Raw genomic sequence first — 23,948 nt, 5'->3', positions numbered from 1 at the left:
TGACCAGGGGTTATAATTCACTGAAAGCTCAGATGATGGTGAGCATTTTGTAGCCAAATTCTTTAATAAAGCAATATACTTTTTTTTTTAGACAATGCTTTTGCACACTTAAGAGGCTATAGGATAGTGTAAACATAATTTTATATGCACTGAGAAACCACAACATTCACTCACCTCACTTAATTGCGACACTGACTTTATCGGGGTGCTCTGGAACCAAAGCCAAGTATCTCTCAGTATGCCTGTATTCTTTTGTTCTACAGTTAAACCACTACTCAAATACTTCTCTGTTGGCTAAAACTCAAAAGTATATAGTAAGACACAGAATAGTGCCTATGCAGACTTCTTTATCTATGTAGACTTCTTTTTTATGGAGTTGCTGGGGAGGCAGAACTGTCTACCTAGCTAGACAAAAGTCCAGACATGATGTAAACAATCCACCCTCTCTAGGAATAAATGTACCATTCACATACCCTTTCCCAGTGAGGGCATACTCCTTTGAGACAGAGACTGCTTCAAGGATTAAGTGAACTCACACAAAGGCGTATAATATATAATTATCCAGCACTTTCTATTTGCATACAAATGAAGCAATTGATGTTTTTAAGTCTTCTGCTGAATGCATTTTAAGAGCCGACCTAACTATCCTCTGAGCAAGCGAGTACAGAATCATGAGTGAATGTTGACACATGAGACACAACTGAGGGTCTGTTCACAGAACAAAAACCCTGGCCAAGGAGACCTGACCAGACTTGAACTGAATCCCGTGAGCCAAAGACATTGAGGGAAAAGGTGGATTTCGTCCTCTAAGCGGCTGAGGCTGACAACAGCTGGGGCTTGGAAGGTATAAAACGAATCTCCCTGGGATAATGAGTATTTGAAAACGGATTTTCTAAAACAGACCTGGTTTTTTTAAAAGACCCTTTTCCAAATACTGAATGTCAAGGCCAAGTGGAATGCATGAGAAGGAGATCTTTTAAATAGTACCTCTTCTGCTCCTCATTCTTAGATCTTTTTTGTAGAATTTCTCTTTCACTCACAGCATGCAATGTGCTACCAGAATTTCACTAACAGAACAAAATGAGCAGAAAACAAGTGTGGTTACTGAGAAACAACAGAAGCCACACCTCCCCGGAGGAAGGATGCTGACCTTGATCCCCCAACAAAGGGGAGATTGGGCAAGGGCTATGAAGCCATCCATTTGGTCCCATTCTTGGATTTAACTTCCAGATGCTGGGATGGAGCAGGAGGGAGGCAGGAACACACACAGGTTTCCAGCCTCTCGACCAACTCCCTGTCCCTCTGTCCCACAGGCTAACCATCCCTTGCAGGAGGAGCAGCTGCGACTGCTGGATGCCAAGGCCATGGACGAGCTGCACCAGAGGAGGCAGAGGTCACTAGACCAGGGCCTGCGGCGGAGCTGTATGTTTCCCAGCAAAACAGACGCAAGAGGCTGAGTGTGGAGAAGGACATGTGCCAGCTACCATGCAGGTGGCGTCGCCAAATGCCGAAGAAGCAGGAGTCGCTGCTGCTCACGGGGGACCAGCGGGTGCTGGGGCCCACGATGGATGGGTAAGAAAACGGACGCCTGGGCGGAGGCATCTACCACGGCAACACTGGGAACAACACGCGCGCTCAGAAAGCGTCTGAATAGCGTCGAAGAAAATTCTCAGGCAGCTGCTCCCCAACCTCAGGTTCTTTGACATAAAAAGCCCTTGACGAGTATGAGACCCACAGAACCCTAGCTGGTCAGACAGATGATGAACTTTGATTTGGAGAAGGCATTCCCTCCACGCCTCTTGCTTTATAGGAGCAGAAGACTGAGAAGCAGAAGGAATCAACACTTGCCTTAGTGACCACTAAGACAGAGGCTGACAACCACCAAACAGAATGTGGCCTAATCTGCAGGACAAAGAGATCTCAACTCAGTGACTGGGCCAGCTCCTGCTCCTTAACGCCCCAGGCCTGACGTGCCTTCCAGAAATTCCTATTAGGGGTGAGACATTCTACTTTTCATTTTCAGCCCAGTCTCCACCTTCCTATGTTAAGAACGACCTCATTTGCGCAGCTGTATGAGATTATCTGTCCCCACCGTCCTTAATACGTTTGCAGGGTCTCTAAGGAAGACCCCGAGCTTAGAACTTTAACAACTGGTGTTCCTGGGAGCCAGATGGATTCTCTTCCCTTTTTTCTTCAAGAAATTAGAAACACGAAAGAGAAGCAGAAAGGAGAAACCAGTGTAATTGAAGAAGCTGACCCCCGAAGTAAATTCTGTATTCTCCTGTCATTCTTCGGTGGGGTTTCACTTCTGTTTGGCTGCTTCTCCAAAGGAGCAGTTTATTTTGTAGTTCACTCAAGTCGACTCTGATCCCCCTAGAAGGGTTTTTCCATTAGAGACTCTATCCAGCTGGCCCCATTCATTAGCTTCGTGGTGGCAATGACGTATTCTGTACCTCCATCTTCCAGCTGGGACAGAAATCGCAGCGCAGCAATTTCAGCAAAGGTTACTCCCCCGAGGAAAAATATCAGAGTGACTCGGTTTTCCCCTGGTTGACCTGAAAGGGAAACATTTCAGAAAAAACAATTATTTATTACAGGTGCTTCTCCTCCCACATCTTAAAAAACTGCATCATGGGCGCCTGGGCAGCTCAGTGGGTTAAGCATCTGCCTTCGGGTCAGGTCATGATCCTGGGGTCCTGACATTGAGCCCCATGTCGGGCTCCCTGCTCAGCGGGACATGTGCTTCTCCCTCTCCCACTCCCCCTGCTTGTGTTCCGTCTCTCACTGTATCTCTGTCAAATAAATAAATAAAATCTTAAACAACAACGAAAAAAACTAAACTAAAAAACTGCATCATGGGGGTGCCTGGGTACTCAGTCGGTTGGGCACCCAACTCCTGGTTTTGGCTCAGGTCATGACCTCATGGGTCATGGGATGGAGCCCCATAGCTGGGCTCTGTGCTCAGCAGGGACTCTGCTTATAGGTTCTCTCCCTCTGCCCCTCCTACCACTCGCTCTCTCACGTGTGCTCGCTCTAAAAATAAATAAATCTTTAAAAAAACCTGCATCATTGGGGGCACCTGGGCAGCTCAATCGGTTAAGTGTCTGCCTTCCACCAGGTCATGATCTCAGCGTCCTGGGATTGAGCCCTGAGTCGGGTTCTGAGCCCAGCAGGGAATCTGCTTTCTCCCTCTGCCTCTCCCTGTACTTGCTCTCCCTCTCTTTCTAAAATAAATAAATCTTTAATTAAAAAAAAAACAAAACAGCATCATATATAAGAAAAAGCAGTTAACTGTGTCTTGGTACGTACAGATAGCTCCTTTGAAACTCAGGAACGCGATTTTGATCTCAATGTTTTTTCGAGCTCCTGAGATCCTCAACTCAGCAGTTGAAAGCTGCTCTCCTGAGGGAATGCTGGGTTCTAGAGCTTACACTGCACATTAGCAACTAACAAAAGAGGTTACCGGACCCTGAATCCTGTAAATACCTTACAAATGTACTTTACAAAGCAAATGCACAATCCACGAAAACCACACCAGCAGCACGTAATTCTCTACAGAGACTGGCCACAGACTTACGTTTCTTTTGCAGTCCCGTGGGCAAGGGCTGCCGTTCTTCGAAGTGGGGCCCTGGGAGTATGCGGAGAACTTCCTCTATGCTGCGCCAGCCAGGCCGCGAGAGCAGCTGCGCCAGGCGCACGCTGAGAGGGGCATAACCACTGTACACATACGATATGTCCGTGGGATTCTGTGAAATCATGAGAGGGGGGAAAGTCTGTAGCTACAGAGACGCAGAGCCACTGAGCAGCAGCCTTTCGGGTAACCCAAAATTCAGTGATTTGGCTTTGAAGGCAGAAACACAACCGAACTCCACAACCTCCCGAGGTTAGCTTTGAACTTAGATCTTGAACAAGCCACTCAAAGCATCTCGAGGCACCGACCATGAAATGCTGTTATCTGCTTTGGCAAGAAACTTCTTGGAGGGAAAGCCGGCACACTCTAGCCGAGTGACAACATGCATGTCCCTGGAAGCCAGGCATTCTACTTTCGGGCTTTTCTCCGACAGAAGGGCTCGTCCACCGGAAGAGACCAAAGCCCGATGTATTAACCGCAACTCCGTGCGTACTAGCAAAAGACTGGGAAGTGCCTGAATTTCTATCAAGAGAAATCTGTTACGTCAGAAATTAAGGTTTAGCTGCAAAACCACTATGCAGCAATTGAAAAAAAAAAAAACTTACAAAAAAGAACGAGGTAGATCACAGAAGGATCTTCGAGATGTAGTATTAAGTGGTGGCTGGGGTGGGTAGGGAGAGGCAGGTCAGAACAGTGAAGAGAGGGGAGCTCATATATTGTTATTACGCTGTACAATATAGAAAGTAAGAGTATGGATATTCTGCCCCCCGGGGGAAGATAATCCGATTCTGCCACTTTGAATTATTAGCTTTTGTTGTAGGAGGCAGCCTGACTAAGTTCCTATGAAAGACCAAAAAAGAAAATAATAGGAAGAAATTTAGAAAAACTGGAATCAACAACAAATGTAAGGCAACGTGCACTCTATTTCGGAGGCCAATGGTATAAATATGCGTCATTTATGTTAAAAGGTCTGTAGAGACACAGAGCCTTCCTGGATGGACAGATAAAAAACTGATTACAGCGGTTCCTTCTGAGGGAACACCAGGGTGAGATGTGGAGGGAAACTGACTCTTCACTGTCTGCCTTACTTCTGTACGGCCGACATTTTTACCACACGTGCTGGACATTTTCCGGATCCTTCCACCTCCTCACTCCCCCAACTTGGTGCTCTGTGTCCAGGAGGCGAACCTGTAGGCTCTATGCCAATGTGCCCCCACGCCCTCTTTGGGTTGGCCAATGGGAGGCACCAGATGGAACCTGGAGAGTAGCCAGCACGAGGGGTCGGGTTGACGGCCCTGGCTTCCTTCTGCCACACTGCTGGAGGCTGGCTGTGTCTCTCGGCCAGAGGGCTCTCATCCCTCGTCTTGTCAGATGGCCTCTCCACACAGCTCTTCTCTCCAGGTTCTGGAACAGATTTCTGCGGCAGTTCCCTCTCCTTGCCCTCGGGCCCAGGCTGGTACCAGGAGGTAAACCGAGCTGAAGCGGAGGGGCGTGTCTCACCTGCTCGTTCACGTCATCCATCCAGAGGCGTAGCGTTTTCCGGATGGTTGGGTAATTGTTTCTGCCCCCCGTCTGTGGTTTCAGCAGGCCAACCTTCTCTAGGTTGTACAAGGTCAGTATGTGCTCATAGCCGTATGTCTGCAAGGCGAGCCGTTCGGACAGAAGTCAGATCAGGAAAAGAGTTTCTGCCACTTTCTAAAAAGTGCACTTCCAACAAAGGGATTTCGTTTGTACGCTGGGGCCCGTTACCCAAGTCCATGGGCTGTCTACGGGCACGGGGGCCGCGTGCAGCGTGCGACCTGCCCGCTTGTCACAAAATTAACCAGCTCCCTGCTTCAAAGACTGATTTAAAGTTTTTCCTTTAAAGTCAGAATTTATTAAAAAAGAATAAAATTAGAATTTATGGACCCAACTTAAGGGAGCATCGAATAAATAATAAATGTTTTAAGTGTGATATAATTTGATATTTAAAAAAAGAATGAGGCACATTGATACACCCTGATGAGGAAGATCTGGATATATTCTTTTTTTTTTAAACTAATTTATTTACTTGAGAGAGAGAGAGAGAGTGCATGTGCACAAGAGCAGAGGGAGGGGCATAGGAGAGGAAGAGAGAATGTCAAGCAGACGCCCCGCTGGGCACGGAGCCCCACATCCATCTCATGACCCTGCGATCACCGTCTCAGCTGAAACCAAGAGTCAGGAGCTCAACGGGCAGTACCACCCAGGCGCCCCTGGATATATTCTCAAGGACAAAAAAATACAGGAATAGAATACTATATACAGGAGGACTTTCTGTTTTTAAAAAGATAGAGTAGGGGGCACCTGGATGGCTCAGTGGGTTAATAAGCCTCTGCCTTCAGCTCAGGTCATGGTCTCAGTGTCCTGGGATCGAGCCCCGCATCGGGCTCTCTGCTCAGCGGGGAGCCTGCTTCCCCCCTTCTCTCTGCCACTTGTGATCTCTCCCTCTGTCAAATAAATAAATAAATAAATAAATAATCTTAAAAAAAAAAAAAAAGATACAGTAAATAATAACAGTAACAGCCAGCACTGACATAACACTTCCGGGGGCAGGGCAGTGTCTGCTGTAAGGGGGTCACACGCACCAACTCCGTGTCTTTATCAGAACCCGACGGGCTGGGTGGTACTACTGTCTCCATCTGACAGAGACGTTTATGTAACTTGCCCAAGGTCACACGGCTACTCAGTAACAGAGCCGGGACAGGGACCCAGCCAGTCTCACCCCAGAGTCGGTGAGTGTGAATATTCTTTGTCCATAAATGCAAACAAGGGAGTCTGGAGGCGCATAACCTAACTGCGGCCCCGGGTCCTGTCTGGGGAGGGCAATGGGGGCAGGAGTGGGGCACGGGGAGGACCGCATGTTGCTCCTGGACACTTGGCCTTATCTGAATCTTAGAGGATGAGAATGCATGCGTCATCTGTGTAATTTTTTAAAAGACGAAACAATATAAAAAAAATTTTGAGCACTTAGTTTTAATCATAATGACTTTAACTGTGCCTGGTGATAGCAAATAAATACTACATGAGACACGTCCAAACAGGGGAGAATTTTAAAAATAATGGTGGCCTTTTCCTAATCATGAAGTAAAATGGGCTTAATTTAAGTATGTCTGCTAAGGGATCATATCAGAAAATTTGCAAAGATGTCCCTTCCTCCATCAAATGCAATCTGGGTAAGAGCAAGGACGCCAGACCCCAGTTCCCTGGGCTTTGGCACTGGCTCTGCCCCTCACTAGTCAGGTGACCTTGGGCTTCAGTTTTTTTCATCCATAAAGTAGGGTCGATAACAGTATCTAACTCATAGGGCTATAGTGAGGATTAAACAAATGAATACAGTAAAGCTCTTTCACTAGAGCCTGGTACATAGTAAATGCTCAATAAACATTAGCTGTTGTTGTTATGCAAAAACAGTAAACAGCGATCAATACCAAGGACAACCACCCCCCAGTGTTAAAAAAAAATAAAGACAGTGGAAACAGTATACCAAAACAGGAGCTTTAAGCAGTATTTTTTTGGAAAGATGTTTCCTCCCTTAGGAAATTAGTCATTTGAAACCTACTGACCTGGAGAATTTCTCTTTTATAATAATCCAGAACTTTTTGTTTGAGTCCACTATTGCACACGGACTGGAGACAAACCAGTCTTAACACCTTGATCAGTGGGTGCTTTTGGGCAATACAGTCTTCAATGTAACTATTGACCTGGAAACAAAACACACAGGTATGTATCCCGGCATCCGGTTTGGGGGCCTAAGGAACTTGGTCTTTAGGATTATTTTTCAAAGCGGAGGACACACTCCGGCAATGCAACTGCCCGTCTCGACACAGCAGCCAGCCTTCTGGGAGGATGTCTGGGGCGTGTGTGATCATGCGTAATAGTAATAGGCACTTTCTTGGAAAATAGGAGATTTTCTAGAGAATAGGAAATTTCCAGAAACTGAATGAATTTTAAATGTATTAATAGAGGTAGATATTTAAAGGAATTACATGAGCAGTTCCCTCAGAAAGCAAATATCTTCATTTAACTACGACAGGCCTTAAAGATGGCTGGTTTCAGGGGCTGGGAAGCGCCTTGTACAGCACACTGCTAACTGTCCGTGACATGAAGAAATCTAGACTTTCACATTCCGCACTTGCTCTTAAAAATGCCTCAGCAAGGCACGGGAATCAACACCGTTGCTATGCTACCTATAATCGTATGTTTGAGAAATCACCGATGATTTCTCAGTTGTTTTGTCCACATACCTTATCAGTGTCTACTCCGGACATAAACTCCTGTTCCGCTGTTAGTTTATCAAAGAAGTCTTCAGAAGCTGAAACGTAATCAGCAAATATGCAACTTAGAAATTAAGTAAATGTTGATTTATTTGAGCAGTGCGCTTTCCTACACAGAAGATAATTAAGAAACAAGACATGCCAAAAACAAGCAAGCAAAAGGCTCAAACTGTCATCTGAAAACAATCTTCTAAAACATGGAAAACCCTACGACCTTGTGCTCCTCAATTGCAGCGAGATGTAGCTGACCCCTTTGGGACCCTTCGGACTCAACACAGATCCCAAGAATTTTGCCTCGGTACCAGGGAAAGCCCATCTTCCTAGCAACTCACTATCATCATCAAATTCAACCCAGTTTTAACTGCTTTCTATTAACATGAAAACAAAGGACTGATTTTCCAACACCATGTTTTACTTTGGATTCAAAGTAGACTTCATAATACACGGCACCCATTTTTGCGAATAAACTTGTCTTCTGTTTAATATACATCTTCCGAGCACTTTCAAAATACTCAACGTATGATCTCTCTACCAATTCTGCAGGAAGTTTTCCAGGGAAAAACAAAAACAAAACCAGAAATGTCACATTGGTCTGACTAAAAAACCCTTAACAAGAGGGAAAATTCTAGACAAAAAGGAGCCTCATGATGGTGGCAAACTTACAGAAGAGTTTTTTCCTCTTACCGCTTTTCCAAATATTTTGTCTTAGGATGGTATTAATAATGGGAAGAAAATGAGTTAACCACAAATGAAACACATTTAACTATGGACATGCGAACACTTAATTTTTAACACTGAGAATGACAATGTTCACAGAGAGCTGCCTTTCCCAAAGAGGTATTGTGGCGCCTGTGACCCTGGCGTCAGTGCGTACGAAATCAGCCCCGATGAAAATCATCCCTCCAAGGATACTCACTGGTAACATCCTTGATTAACTCAGCAATCGAGGTGTGGTTTGCAAGTGAGCCCCTTGCTGCTTGCATGTGGGGCAGCTGGGAAACAAACTGCTTGATCTCCCCAACGGTCTTAGCATTGTGCCGCTCCTGAAATGGAGGAAAAGACAGACCCATCAAACAGGGGAGAGATTTTATTTATTAATTTTTTAAAGACTTTTTTTCCCCAAGATTTTATTTATTTGAGACAGAGTGTGCATGCGCACAAGTGGAGTAAGAGGCAGAGGGAGAGGGAGAAGCAGACTCCCCACTGAGCAGGGAGCCCGAAGCGGGGCTTGATCCTGGGACTCCAGGACCACGATCTGAGCTGAAGGCAGACACTCAACTGACTGAGTCACCCAGGTGCCCTGAAGATTTTTTTTTTTTTTAGAAGATTTTATTTATTTATTTGACAGAGAGAGATCACAAGTAGGCAGGGGGTGGGGGGGATGCAGGCTCCCTGCCGAGCAGAGAGCCAGATGTGGGGCTCCATCCCAGGACCCTGAGACCAAGACCTGAGCCGAAGGCAGCAGCTTAACCCACTGAGCCACCCAGGTGCCCCCACGGTATTTTAAGTGCTCTCTTCTGTGTCTTGCTCATGGGATGTATGACTTATATCAACGTGACAAAAAGAATGCAAATCAGTCAGGCCAAACCCAGCTCCGACATTACAAGAGAAACAGAGATGAGTTCATAGTGCCTGACTACTGTGTTAGCAGTTTTCAGAGAGTTAAGTGTGTGAGGTTTTCTCCTCCTATGCCCGGGATCCTATTGTGACTGGCATTCGGGGGCATCTGAGTATTTGTGGGGGCACTATTAGGTTACCCACAAACACTTCCAAATAAAAAACAAAAACATTATGTTAAGAGGGAAACGTAAACAGCAAAAGTATCCTCTATAAAAAGATAAAAAAGATGCATTCTTACTGCTGAATCTCAATCCTGAATATTGTCCATGAACAAAGTAAACCTCGCTTAGTGATGGATTTTTTTTTTTTGGCAAAATTTAGTCATGTAAACCAAATGTAACTTCAGAAATGTGAAAATCGGGCGGCTGGGTGGCTCAGTCGTTAAGCGGCTGCCTTTGGCTCAGGTCATGATCCCAGGGTCCTGGGATCGACTCCCACATCAGGCTCTCTGCTCAGCGGGGAGCCTGCTTCTCCCTCTCCCACTCCCCCTGCATGTGTTCCCTCTCTCTGTCATATAAATAAAAATCTTAAAAAAAAAAGAAATGTGAGAATCAATGAACAAATATAATCCGTCAGAAAGATGAAATCTAGAAATATAGACTTGGTGAAACATTAGTTTTCAAAAATTTTCCGAGTTTGTGTTTCCGAAGTCTAAACAGAGTTTATCATGTTTCTGAATTCCCTGTTTTGGACGTGAGCTTACCCAAGAGTAAATGAGTGGCCGGGTGAGAGGGGGCAGGAGGTGATAATGAACCACCTCCCTCATTGTCACCCCCCGCCTCCACGGGGACTTAGCGCTGTCCCCCCTGACCACGAGCTCTATTCTGGAGGATCTTTTATTTATAGTACAGCTGGCTTCCTCGTGAGGGAGGTAGGAAATAACGAAAAAGAAAAGGTAAAACAAATATCTGTAAAAGGCTGTAAACTGCAAGCAATGCTCCCGCCGCCCCCCCAGGAAGGAGCAAACGGAACACGTTCTGTCGCGGGTCTGGGAACAGGTCCCAAAAGAAACCCTAGGGAGCCCCAGTTCCTTAGGAGGGAAACGTGCCCCTGCACGGATGCCCTGAGGCTCTTCCTCCCCTCGGTGGGCAGGGGGGTGCTCCAGGGCAGCAGCAAAACCCAAACAGCCTCACCTCAAACGCTGCGGAGATCACCTTCGCTTTCTTGCTAAGCACGGAGCCTACTGCGTTGAAGTTTTTGTCTCGGATCTCGGCATAGAGCTCCTCTGCGGAATTCAGCTGAAGCTTCTTTGCTTCCGTGGGGAGCTCCTTCCCACCATCGCCCTGTTTCTTCGGGGCAAATTTCTCCGGAGGTAATTTCACATAACCTGGGAATGACAGTGGAAGGGGGCAAGGTCCTGTGTGCATTTACTGAAGGAACAGATCAGGTGCCCAGGCACAAAACAGGATTTTCGAACTCGGGAGACAAATAAGCCAGCTTCAGGAAACAAATGGCATATAATACTGAGGTTTTTATTTTTCCACAAAATAGACTTTGATGGCAAAAGAAATATATCTGGATTATTATTAGGATTATTATGAAACATTTCTAAAATTTAAAATGCTGACAGAAATAAACAAGCCTATGGTGTGGGCCAAAGCCAAATCAACATGTCTCTGACCTTGGACCTAATGATCTGTCACACCTAAATGCTAGCAGGCCTCCCCAATCTTCCATCTGGTGTCCCCAGTGTCGAGTGTCGGCCCTTCCCAGGTTACGTCACACTGTCATCTCCACGGCAGCATTCCTGCGTTTCTGACTCAGCCTGCCCTTCGCTGTGGCCTCTCCACCCACCCCTCACCAAATACAGTGCAAATACGGCCTCTCCAACAAGCTGTCCCAACAACCGCCAGCCCCGAGGGTCCGCCTTCTCCAAACCGCGGCGCCGTCTGTATCTAACTGAGGGTCACTGCCCACAGGAACAAGCAGAGTCCTGCACACTAAGCATCCGGTCAGCCTTCGTGGGACCGAAAACACCAGTTTTTGCCGGACTTTTGTTTAATCTGGTGTCCGAAAGCCAGAAGTCAGAACTGTATTTTCTCAAATAGCTTCTGATTTATATGCAAAGAAAGCATCTCAAAGAAAACCCCCCCAAAACGAAACCCCCTCCCCTCAAAAAACGCCCTTTTGAATATTTTTATCCATTGACCTTTCAGGAAACACAGATGTCACTTTACTTACTGTTCTGAATGCCATAAATTTCATCAATGAGTCCTTCATACGTAAGCTGAGTGGCGAGAGGCGTCAATAAATCCACATTTCGATCGAGCAACAAGAGATTATCAAAAACAGGAAATATTGAATTTTGGCTTCCTGTAAACTCTCTCTTCATCCTGATCATCATATTGGCCACTTGCTGGAAACAAAACATTAGATCAGGTGGGACCTTTCTGGGAAGCAGCAGATTTTAAAATGTAGCTAAAAACAGAAAGACAATCAAAAAAATGTAAAAGGAGGGAAACTGTGGAAGGGTGAGACTGATCAGAAATCAGCAGTTAGAGAAAAGCGTCTGCTGCTGGCCACCCACTCCCATATGTGCACGCGTGCCTATGGCTGCCCCCACTCGGGGAGGCAGGAACTTGTTATTCACAAGACCCCTGTAAAGCCACCATGAGCGCTGACTCGGTGCGTACTGAGCCTCTGCTCCAAGGGGAAACACGGGGTTAGGCTCCTGTGAGCCTCTGGTCACAACATTTCTACCGACTCATCAACGGGCAAGCTTGCTTTCCGTGCGCCTCTATTTAAAGACACTGTTTCCTACAGATTGTTGAGTCACCAACAATGAACTCTGAGCCAACAGCACCATCACTCAGGCCTGCGGGAAGCTAAGCCAACACGGCATCCTCCTCTTGGTAAGGCCCAACCACGGCACCGCAACCCTCCTGAGCAGGGGGACACGGGCAGTGCCGCACGACCACCCTTGGGGCCCTGTGAAACAGGGAAATCACCAACAGAAAGCACAAAAATGCAAAAAACATGGTGTTAAGTAGTGCGTGACACTACATAATGGCCCAAAAGGACACTTGTTTATAGCCCGAGAGCCGAAACAAGAGGGCAAGCACTGCTTTTGCAAGGACGTCAGCTGGGAACACGCACAGCGGGCCGCTCAAATGTTTTGCCACTGTTGATGTGGCCGCAAAATACTGTGAATATCAATTTGGAGTTACATGTACATTTCAGCAATTAGGTGAGTTCAGAAATAAGTAGGATTGGCTGTACTGGTTTGTAAATAGCTTCCCATCTCTCCCTTTCTGGGTACCAGGGCACCCCTTCCTTCACCGCAGAAACATGCCCTGCTTCTTACCCTGGCGCACTCTCCTTTCCCAAAGATCTGGGGGATTGTCCCGTACAGAGCCTGCAGGGTCATCAGCCCCTTGGCTGCGTGGTAGAGGCTCGTCTGGTCACTCTCCAGGTAGCACTCCTGCAGGGAGAAAGGGTGGTTCCTGTTAGGCCCCTGTCACTGGGTGCGTGCTGGGTGCCTGCCTCTGTCTGGCCCTGGGACTCGCCCTTTATTTCCCACTTTGCCTGGAAAGCTGGGGACGCAAGACCGTCTTGTCAAGCTGCTATCTGGCGGTTGAGAACACAAGGCCAACAGCTATGCTACTGGGATGTAGCTGTGGAAGCAACTGGCAGAACCTTCTGGAAGGAAAGTGTTCACCAAGCACAGCAATTCTTCTTATCAACTCTCAAGTAAACTGATTAATGAAGATGGACAATGAGAATGGAAAGGCATTCTGGAAAGGCCACATGCTAATCCCCACAAAGGCACACATTCTTTGACCCCCAAAGTGCCAGAGGACCGCACAACAGAACACTCAGCTGTTCTGACAAACATGAGATCTCACATACACTGACAAAAAACATAGCTGAACAATCTTTAGAGTATGAACTCATTTTCGGAAGATACATTTTACTTTATAAGATACATGAGGTCCATTTTGTTGAGGCCAACAAAATACACACAAAGCCAGTTGAGAAGCGAGAGGGGAAATGCTCAGTTCTAACACTGACTCAGGTCGCCTTGATCTGAGCCGCTCTGTGCCACTTCCCAGCTGCTCCCTCCACTGGTCAGATAACCTCTGTGTGCCTCAATTTACTAATCTGTAAAAGGGAGTACATTCTACATAGTGTAAGGAGTAAATGAAGAAAATGCACATAAAAAATTAAATCCCAGCACTCGAAACTAACGTAAGTGCTTAATAAATGTTAGCTTTTATTATTTGTAATTTTTGGGCTGTTTTTCACGATCATCTTCTGTTCCCAAGTCAAATGGTACATGAGGGGCCTGGGTGGCTGAGTTGGTTAAGTGTCCGACTCTGGATTTCGGCTCAGGTCAGGATCTCAGGGTCGTGAGATCAAATCCCACGTTGGGCTCTGTGCTGGGTGTAGAGCCTGCTTAATTAAGATTCTCTCTCCCTCTGCCCTTCCCCCCTCCAAAAGAAATAATAAGTCAAAATGGTACGTTGCACCAGACTCCTGCCCTTCACCCACCCACCCACCCACCCAACGGGTTTAGTCTAATACCAGAGGGATTAGGGAAGATAGAGAGGAGTACTCGGGCACTCCGCCCCTGGGAGGAAGGAGGGCTGTCCCCTGAAGACACTGTGAGGACTGTCTGGTCACCAATGGAAGCATTGCTGGAGGAGGGCTCTTCCAAGTCTGGAAGAGCCAAATAGGAAGGTGAAAAAAAAAAAAAAGTGTCTAAGACACACTTTCTGGCAAAATTACTTAAAATCCCTGACAGGAGCAGAAGTAAGACAAAATTTTAAGAAAAAAAGTATTAGGGAACATCTCTCAAAATAGTATTCTTATTATTTTTTAAAGATTTTATTTATTTATTTGAGAGAGAGAGAGCGAGAGAGAGCGAGAGCACGACTGAGTGAGGGGGAGGGCAGAGGAAGAGGGAAAAGCAGACTCCCCGCTGAGCAGGAAACCTGACATGGGGCTCGATAACAGGACCCCCAAGATCACTACCTGAGCCGAAAGCAGACAGACGCTTAGCCAACTGAGCCACCAAGATGCTCCTTTAAGATTCTATTTTTTTTTTTAGATTTTTTTTTTTAATTTATTTGACAGAGATCACAAGTAGGCAGAGAGGAGGAAGCAGGCTCCCCGCTGAGTAGAGAGCCCAATGTGGGGTTCAATCCCAGGACACCGGGATCATGACCTGAGCCGAAGGCAGAGGCTTTAACCCACTGAGCCACCCAGGCGCCCCTATTTTTTTTTTTTAAAGATTTTATTTATTTATTTGACAGACCGAGATCACAAGTAGGCAGAGAGACAGGCCGAGAGAGGGGGGTACGGGGAAGTAGGCTCCCCACTGAGCAGAGAGCCTGATGCGGGGCTCGATCCCAGGACCCTGAGATCATGACCCGAGCTGAAGGCAGAGGCTTTAACCCACTGAGCCACCCAGGCGCCCCGACAGATGCTAATATTGTTAACAATGAAATACACATACTTTTTAACCTTCAAATCCCACATGCCCACACAACAGAACAGCCCACAGTTTCTATAAAGGAAACAGGTTTATATACACTGATTTTTATGTATACGCATGAAGGCCGTGACACATTAAACCCTGTTACCGAGCACTCAATGGGGTGAACTCTGATTCCCACATTTTTATACACAACAATGATGGAGAAGATCCTAAGCACATTCCCACAGCACAGAAAGATCTACCTACCTGTGCCTTCTGATGCCAAAACCCACTGAATTATACTCATTGTTTAAAATCACATAAATATGTAAAGTTACATCAACTCCATCAGAAACTGGGGTTGAATTTTGCATTAGGGGGAATTCTCAGCGTTACCATCCAGGCAAAATCTTTTGATTTCTAAACAGAATCTGAAGTGAATGTACAAAACCAAGAGCTTGAAATTCCCAGCAGAAAATAATTGTCCTTTTTTTTTTTTTTTTGCAAATCTTCAGAAAAACAAACAGGAAATCTCTCCTCTGGACAGGGCTTGTCATGCTGGGACACGTCTGCCTCAGCTGCTAGCAATTCGCATTAATTACAGAGATGTGAATTAATGACACGTGGGTACGCCATTACAGCTACGCAAGAAACAGATGGAGCAAAATGGTGACTCCAGTCCAGGTGATAGATATAAGGGTGTTCCCTGTCAAACTCCCAACTTTTGTTGCAAATTTTACATTTTTCATTTAAAACAATGGAGGAGGGGCGCCTGGGTGGTTCAGTCAGTTAAAGCCTCTGCCTTCGGCTCAGGTCATGATCCCGGTGTCCTGGGATTGAACCCCACATCAGGCTCTCTGCTCTGCGGGAAGCCTGCTTCTCCCTCTCTCTCTGCCTGCCTCTCTGCCTACTTGTGATTCCTCTCTCTGTCAAATGGATTAAAAAAAAAAAAACTTAAAAAACCCCAAAAAGATGGTAATAAAACAAATACATAAAATGACATTTGTAAGAAAACTCTCCATTCTGGAGAACAAAGGCGTGCACATTTGCTATAAACACAGAAAATAAGCAGCAGAGAAAACCAGGCCTGGAACAACTGGCTACCCACCTGGAAAAAATTAAATGAGACTCTACCTCACACCACACAAATACACAATTCAAGCTAGATTAAAGCCCTGAACTTTTTTTTCCCCCCAACAAAGCAAAACTTCCAAGACTTTTGAAGGAAGATATAAGATTTCTCATGTCTTCAGGATGGAGAAAGATTAGTAATACTCAAAAAAAGCACAAACTAAAAGAATAAAAGTGATATATTTAACTACTTTAACTTGGAAGACTCCTACCTCTCAGTGTCAAAACTTACTACAAAGCCAAGTAATGGAGAGAGTATGGTACTGCCCTAAGGACAGGCACAGTGATTAATGGAATAGAACTGGGACATCAGAAATAAACACATTTATGGACAACTGATTTTCAACACCAAGGGCACCAAGACAATTTAACGAGGAAAGTTCTGCCTTCCAGCGAACAGTGCCGAACAAATGGACAGCCACATGCAAACAGAGAAGTTGGATCCCCAACTCACATCAGATAAAAGGGAACTTAAAGTAGCTCGAAGACCTAATGTAAGACTGAAACCATAAAACTCTTTGAAGAAAACATAGGGGTCAATATGTTACTCTGGGTTAGGCAAGGATTTCTTAGATGGGACACCGAAAGCAAAAGCATCAAAAGGGAAAAAAAAACAGATAAACCCAACTTCAAAATGAAAAATTTCGTGTTAAAAAAATTTTTTTGGTATTGGGAGAGAACGCTTTTACCAAGTGAAAAAAACTCACAGAACGGGAGAAAATACTTGCAAATTGTGAATCCAATAAAGAACTTGCATCTAGAACATTCCAGAATTCTTACAACTCTTCTAATGAGAAGATAAGCTATTCCACTTTTAAAAAATGCACCACGGATCAGAATAGACATTTCTTTTCTTTTTTTTTTTTTTTAAGATTTTATTTATTTATTTGACAGAGAGAGAAATCACAAGTAGAGAGGCAGGTAGAGAGAGAAGGGGATCCCAGATGGCTCGATCCCAGGTCACTGAGATCATGACCTGAGCCGAACGCAGAGGCTTAACCCACTGAGCCACCCAGGCGCCCCAGAACAGACATTTCTTTAAAGGAAGACATACAAATGGCCAAGAAGCTCATGAAAAGGTGATCAATATCACTAGTCCCTATGGAAACACACATCAAAACCACAGTGAGATAATGCATCACATTCTCCAGGATGACAAACTTCAAAAAGACAGACAATAATGTGCTGGTGAGAATTTAAGACTGGAACCCTTATCTCTCTCTGGTGGGAGCAGAAAATGGGTGAGAACAGACCTTTACCGTATGACCCTGTGATTCCACTTCTAGGTATAGGTAAGGGAAATGAACATACATGTATTAATGTTAATGAAAACCCATGTTAATGTTGGCAGCATCATGATCGCCGACAGATGAAAAATCATCACCTGTCCACTCCAGATGGATGATAAACAAAATGCGGGAGGGTTTTACCACGGAATACCGTTTGGCAATAAAAGGAAAGGAAGGACTGATACCTGCCACAATGTGGACGAGCCTCAAGAACATGATGCTAAGAGGGGTGCCTGGGTGGCTCAGTGGGTTAAAGCCTCTGCCTTCGGCTCAGGTCATGATCCCAGGGTCCTGGGATCGAGCCCTGCATCGGGCTCTCTGCTCAGCAGGGAGCCTGCTTCCCTCTCTCTCTCTGCCTGCCTCTCTGCCTACTTGTGATCTCTGTCTATGAAATAAATAAAATCTTTAAAAAAAAAAAAGAACATGATGCTAAGAGGCCAGACACAAAAGACCACAGGTTGTATGATTTCATTGATAAGAAATTTCCAGAACAGGCAAATTCATACAGATGGCAATGGACTAGTGATTGCCAGTAGCTGGGGGCGGCGGGGGGGTGGGGGTGGGGAGGAGTGACTGCTGAAGGGCAGAGGATTTCTTTCTGGGATGATAAAAATGGTCCACAATGAGATGGCGGCGATGGGTGCACAATTCCGTGAACACCCCGGAAACTGGTGCACCGCACACTTTAAAAGGGTAAATTTTATGGCATGTGAACTAGGTCTCAATAAAGCCATTACTAAAAAAAAAAAAGCAAAGCACTTTATAATGGGAAATGTCTATGTAATAGAAGATTTTATAAGTAAAAGTTTAAAAAAAGATATTAAAAGGAAAAGATAATATAAGTAAAAATATAAGTAAAAAAAAAATTATAAAAAAGACCCAAAAACCACAGATCGGGAGAACATACTTGAAGCTTCTGTAACACACAGTGATCCGTGAACACAATATATAAAGAATTCCTTAAAAAGAAAAAAATGGGCAACAAAAATGAACAAGCTGAAGATCTCCGAAGAGGAAAAAATCTTAAATGTCAATAAACACATGGAAAGAGGGTCAGCTTCACGGAAGTCACAGAAATGCAGATGAAAACAGGATCGCTGACACTGTCATGCTCATAAATAAGAAAAAACTGAAGTCTGACATTGAAAGGGAGAATGTCGTACTTACTTTGAATGCCCCCTCCGATTCCATGGATAAGAGATCCCCATCAAATGGAATGAGGTCGAGGCTGTACTCGTCCCTATGAATAAAGGATCCCAGAACACCCAGATCCTTCAACCGCTGTTCGCACAGTAAACTACGTCGCGGCACAAACAAAATGTGGAAATCTCTTGTTGGACCGCGTCTGTCTTCACTGCAAATGAAGTACGCTGGTTAGCTTATGAGCAGCCACAAGTCATAGGCTATTTTACTTATTTTACTCCCAGAGCCTTACCACTGCCTTGGCACACAGCAGGCGCTAAATAAATGCTGGTTGGATAAACACATACATACTGACTTTCAGATTCACACACTGTTATACAGTTGCCCCTCGCGGGAAAGAGGCATTGATTCACAGCCAGTGTTTCCTGATGCATTTTCTAACTTTCTCTTAAACTTTCTGTGGGGCTTTAAAGCTCTCAGGTTTATTGAAACAGGATATCCGTGTCTTACTGAAAACAAATGATTCTTTAACTCCACCAATGCAGTGACACGGTCTTACAGGAAATGAAAGATCAATCTTGACTCCCAGGTCTAGTCTCCTTGACAGCAGACTTCCCAAAATAGCCCATATGCTTTTAAGATCTTAAGGGCCACATCAATCAACTGTACCACAGAGTGCAGACGGGGCTGAGAACTTCCTCTAAAGATTGGATGCAGTATTAAGTTTTAATCAGCTTGTACTTACTTTGCTTATGAAAGTCAAGTACATTACACTGAGTGTATTGAAAAATAACCATCTGAGGTTTTGGTTTTGTAATCAGAGTCCTTTCTATTGGTATAGGTCCCAGTTTTAGCTGTCCAGAAAATGGGGTTATATGTTGATCCCCTTCTCCAACTGTTTGAACAACTTCACGAGTTTCCCATTTGCCCTCTTAGGTTCTTTTGCGCCTGCCCTGTTCTCTAATGGCCACCTTTCCCCGAACTGACAAGAAGAGGAATTCCTGTAAGAGGCTCAGTATGTTAAAACCATGAGAAGGACCAACAGCTTTTGGACCAAACATAAGCTGTAAGAGATACCTGAGCACATTTTCAGCAATTATATCCATCAGTTCTAGCCTGGGTCTGACAAAAAAAATAATATTCTTGACATCAGCTGCTGGCAAACGACTTCCTTTAAGAGTGAACATTTTTTCCACTTCATGTTCCTAGGAAAACACACACACAAAAGGTTAACAAAAACCCTGAACTTTACCTGTCATATCCAGACTCAGACATCAGTAACAATCCCAGCCAAATGACATTACTTGATTAGCAAAATTTAGTTCCCCCAAATCCAGATGTATAAAGGACAAAGTTTCAGGATTAAGTCACTGCTACTGCACCTGAATTCAAATGACTCTCACTTGAGAAACCGTCAGTGACACTAGGTAATGGTCACTTACTACAAGGCTAGTATTTTCCCTAGAATTAGGATCAACATAAAATCACTGGCCAATGGACCACTGTATGAAGAATGTTATACGTGCATTAGTATCAGTGTTTCTAAGGGCCAAAGAGCTTTGCCAGCCAATTACTCAGGAGAAAATGTAAAATCCCATTATTGCTAAAGTTTAGAATTATTAATTCCTGAACAAAACCCAAATAACTCATTTACCTTCAGTAGTGAATATTGTGCAATCAGGCCAAATGGTCCTGTGAGGTACTCGTCCCAAACTATTGCCTGTAGGATGGAAGGGACACTCTCGTTATAGTTAATATCAGGAATTTCACCAAAACCAAAAAAAACAAACAAACAAACAAAAAAACCCAGCAGTCATATGTAGTAGGAATATTTGCTTCAAACTCTGAATTAACAAAAATTTTAATTGGCTCTAACCACATTCATATCTTACAGGTCTAAAAAAACCCAGCCCTGGACAAGTGATGCTACTGCTGGGTTTTTGTTTGATTTGTTTTGTTTTAAGATTTATTTATTAGAGAGAAAGACAGAGAGTGAGTGAGTGTGCAGGGAGAGGGAGGGGGGGAGGGAGAAGGAAAGAGAGAATCTCAACCAGACTCCCCTGAGGGCAGAGCCCAACTTGGGGCCCAACACGGAGCAGGATCCCATGACCCTGAGATCACGACCTGAGCCAATATCAGGAGTTGGGAGTCTTAACAGACTGAGCCACACAGGGGCCGCAGTGATGCTACTGTTGTCATGGGGAAGTTAAGACTTAATCACTGTCCTCAACAGAAAGAAGGAACTATAGTTTGTTGTGTATCTGTGTCATGGCATTTTATTAGACTGAATGAGATGGAAACTGCTAATGGCAACAGTTCAACCTAGTATTTTCTATGGAAATGTCATATGATCAAATTATATAAAATTAAAACCTTGGATATAGGTATTACAAATATTACTTTGACAGAAAAGTTTTAAAAGGTTTGGGAAGTTTAAGTACCATGTCCAGGGTCACATAGGGACCTTAGACCTTACCTATAGAATAGGGGGACCAACCTAGAACTCAGTGACCCACAAATCATTGCTCTGGGCCCTTAAGAGCCTTTCTACTACTAATCCCCAGAGTAATTTCTTCCTCCTCCGCTTTTTTTTTTTTTTTAGATTTTTATTTATTTATTCAACAGAGAGAGAGAGAGATCACAAGTAGGCAGAGAGGCAGGCAGAGAGAGAGAGGAGGAAGCAGGCTCTCCGCTGTGTAGAGAGGCCGATGTGGGGCTCGATCCCAGGACCCTGAGATCATGACCTGAGCCGAAGGCAGAGGCTTAACCCACTGAGCCACCCAGGCGCCCCCCCCCCTTTTTTTTTTTTTTAAATAGAGGGTACATACCAGGTGGGTGGAGGGACAGAGGACGAGGAAGAGAGAAACTTTTTTTTTTTAAAAGATTTTATTTATTTATTTGACAGACAGAGATCACAAGTAGGCAGAGAGGCAGGCAGAGAGAGAGAGGTTAGCAGACTCCCTGCTGAGTCAAGAGCCCAATTTGGGGCTCGATCCCAGAACCCTGGGATCATGACCTGAGCCGAAGGCAGAGGCTTTAACCCACTGAGCCACCCAGGTGCCCCAAGAAGAGAGAATCTTAAGCAGGCTCCACATGGGGCTGGTTCTCACAATCCTGAGATCATGACCTAAGCGAAAATCAAGAGTCTGACGCTTAACGACTGAGCTACCCAGGAGCCCCATTCTTCTTTTTTAACTGAAATTTTTACTGAGATAAGTGTAGATTAACATTTACTTGTAAGAAATAATCAGATAGCCCTTGTATGTTCTGCCCCGCTTCCCCCAGTGGTAACATTTTGCAAAACCAGAGTACAATATTATATCCAGGATACTGACACTGATCCAACCCATGATTTTATTCAGATTTCAGTACCATTTCTTGAGCTTGAACTGGGCACCTAGGACTTAGCCTACTTTTTTTTTCTCTTAATGACTCCTCAGTTTTCCTTCTCTTTTCGGAGTTGTATTGCCAATTACTTAAGGAAGCCTGATAAATCCTAAGGGGAGTGGAGAAAGGTGACACCACTAAGAAGAAATCCTATCAAGTCCCTGATCTACCATTTCTCATTCAGCTGTAAGCTAGGTGGTGGTAAAAGTCTAACAAGAGAAACAATCCTCAAAATGGTCACGGTAAAACCTCAAATAACTATAATTTATTTCATAATCCGTGTGAGCAGCAGGTTGTAAGACGCTGGTGCTTCGGAGACTTTCGATGGTTCGATATACAACGACACGCTGTAATGCAGGGACACTGGACTGTCTATGTCCTTGGGCCGCGCTTCCCCGCACCCCACCGCGTGCTGATCTCGGGAGACACCACACCTGCTGGACCTCTGGACATGAAGGGCACCTGACACAACCGTTTCAGGTGGCTGAGATACCACAGTGGCTTACTGCGCTGCAACAAAACAAATGCTATGCCACGCCGACTCCGAGCTGTGTGCCTCCAGACCCACCAGTAGGCCTCCCCGCCTCACCGGTACCGCCTATTCCCCTCCTCGGAAGCCCCCGCGACCTCATACACCTGGAGCTCAGGCGGTCAGGAACCAGATTAGGCCAGGCCGGACTGGCGGCTGGAGAGCACTGTCGCTGCCTCCCGTCCCTCACCTTGCTTCCCGCGCACTTGTCCAGGAACTCGCGCAGCTCGCGACGCACCGCCTCGCGCAGCACGTTCAGGTTCACTCGTCCGTAGGACAGGTGCGCCGCCATTTTGCCCCACCGCCCCTTTTCCCGGCGAGGACCCACGGGCACGGTCACGTGACCGTACTGCCACGTGACCGGGGCAGCTGACAGCACGCAAACCCGGAAACTGAATTGGGTTTGCGTCTGCGGTCTTTCCTGGCCCTAGCGCCTGCCGTTTATTCTGCCGCGTCGGTTCCGACACACCCCAAGACCGCCCCCCAGCCCTATCCGGACCCTGACTCAGTCCAGGAGTCGTTGGGCGCTGGGAATTGAGTTGAGAGGCGGGGACCGGCCCCCTACTCGTTCTTCTTAGCAGCAAGCATACCCACTATAATGGAAATCTTTTGTAGCACTCAGCCTTTCGCTTTGCTCTGTAGGCTAAACTTTACGAAAAAGGACAGCGGCTGAGGGAATCCGTCATGGGACGTCAATGTTTAGCTCTTCTGGTAAACTTCCACTGCTGGTATTTCACACATATACTATTCCTCGTGGAATCCAGTTCCATCAATAAAATTCGTATGTTACCTTGTGAGTTGTGAGGATCAAAAAGGTGGCATTTACATCATGTTTCATATTAAAAGCTTAGAAGGGTGCCTGGACCTTAACTGCTTAATAACTAATGTTTTAGGAGGATAAGTGCGTCTCGGTACTTCGAGGATGGAAATTGATTATTTGGGAGGTGAAAGAGGCTTGAAAATTGGTCTTCAAGTGGATGCTTCCTTCAATCCTTTATATACACTCTGTGGTATGAAGAAAGGGCTCACTAAACAACTACCATTAAGTCTGGGCAGGCAAAGAACAGAATTTCTGTTCTGTTCTGGATGAAGCAGAAAAGCAAACAATCATCCATATATACACATTTGTACACTCAATTCCATGATTCCATCAAAACCATTTAGATTTTAAACTAGCTTGTTTCCACTCATGCACACTGTTCCATGCCCTATTTCTCAACCCGGTTTTTACAGTGCTTCTCAACATGCATCACAAGTTCTTGGGGGTGCCCAGGTGGCTCAGTCGTTAAATGCCTTCAGCTCAGGTCATGGTCCCAGGGTCCTGGGATCCAGCCCCACTTTGGGTTCACCGCTCAGGGGTAAGCCCGCTTCTCCCTCTCCCACTTCCCCTTTTTGTATTCCCTCTCTCACTGTGTCTGTCAAATAAATTTAAAAAAATCTTTTAAAGATTTTTATTTTTTAAAATTTATTTATTTGACAGAGAGAGAGATCACAAGTAGAGCAG

At 45.2% G+C, this 23,948-nt stretch overlaps 1 protein-coding gene across 1 annotated transcript; it reads right to left on the bottom strand.

Annotated features, from left to right (window-relative positions):
• Positions 1 to 552: 552 nt before the first annotated feature.
• On the bottom strand, positions 553 to 22,779 carry VPS33A (VPS33A core subunit of CORVET and HOPS complexes). The gene is made up of 13 exons (XM_047697813.1): positions 22,635 to 22,779; positions 20,183 to 20,248; positions 19,606 to 19,733; positions 18,553 to 18,739; positions 12,851 to 12,967; positions 11,728 to 11,902; positions 10,680 to 10,873; positions 8,843 to 8,969; positions 7,897 to 7,964; positions 7,216 to 7,353; positions 5,132 to 5,269; positions 3,578 to 3,746; positions 553 to 2,555 (listed from the first exon to the last, which is right to left on the bottom strand). Exons 1-13 carry the CDS (start codon positions 22,734 to 22,736, stop codon positions 2,374 to 2,376), a joined length of 1,791 nt encoding a protein of 596 aa, XP_047553769.1. The 5' UTR covers positions 22,737 to 22,779; the 3' UTR covers positions 553 to 2,373.
• Positions 22,780 to 23,948: the final 1,169 nt, after the last annotated feature.

Source organism: Lutra lutra, chromosome 12 (genome assembly GCF_902655055.1).
Source record: "Lutra lutra chromosome 12, mLutLut1.2, whole genome shotgun sequence".
NCBI lineage: Eukaryota > Metazoa > Chordata > Mammalia > Carnivora > Mustelidae > Lutra > Lutra lutra.
The sequence above is the reverse complement of the archived record's forward strand: the minus strand, read 5'-3'. Positions and strand labels throughout refer to the sequence as shown.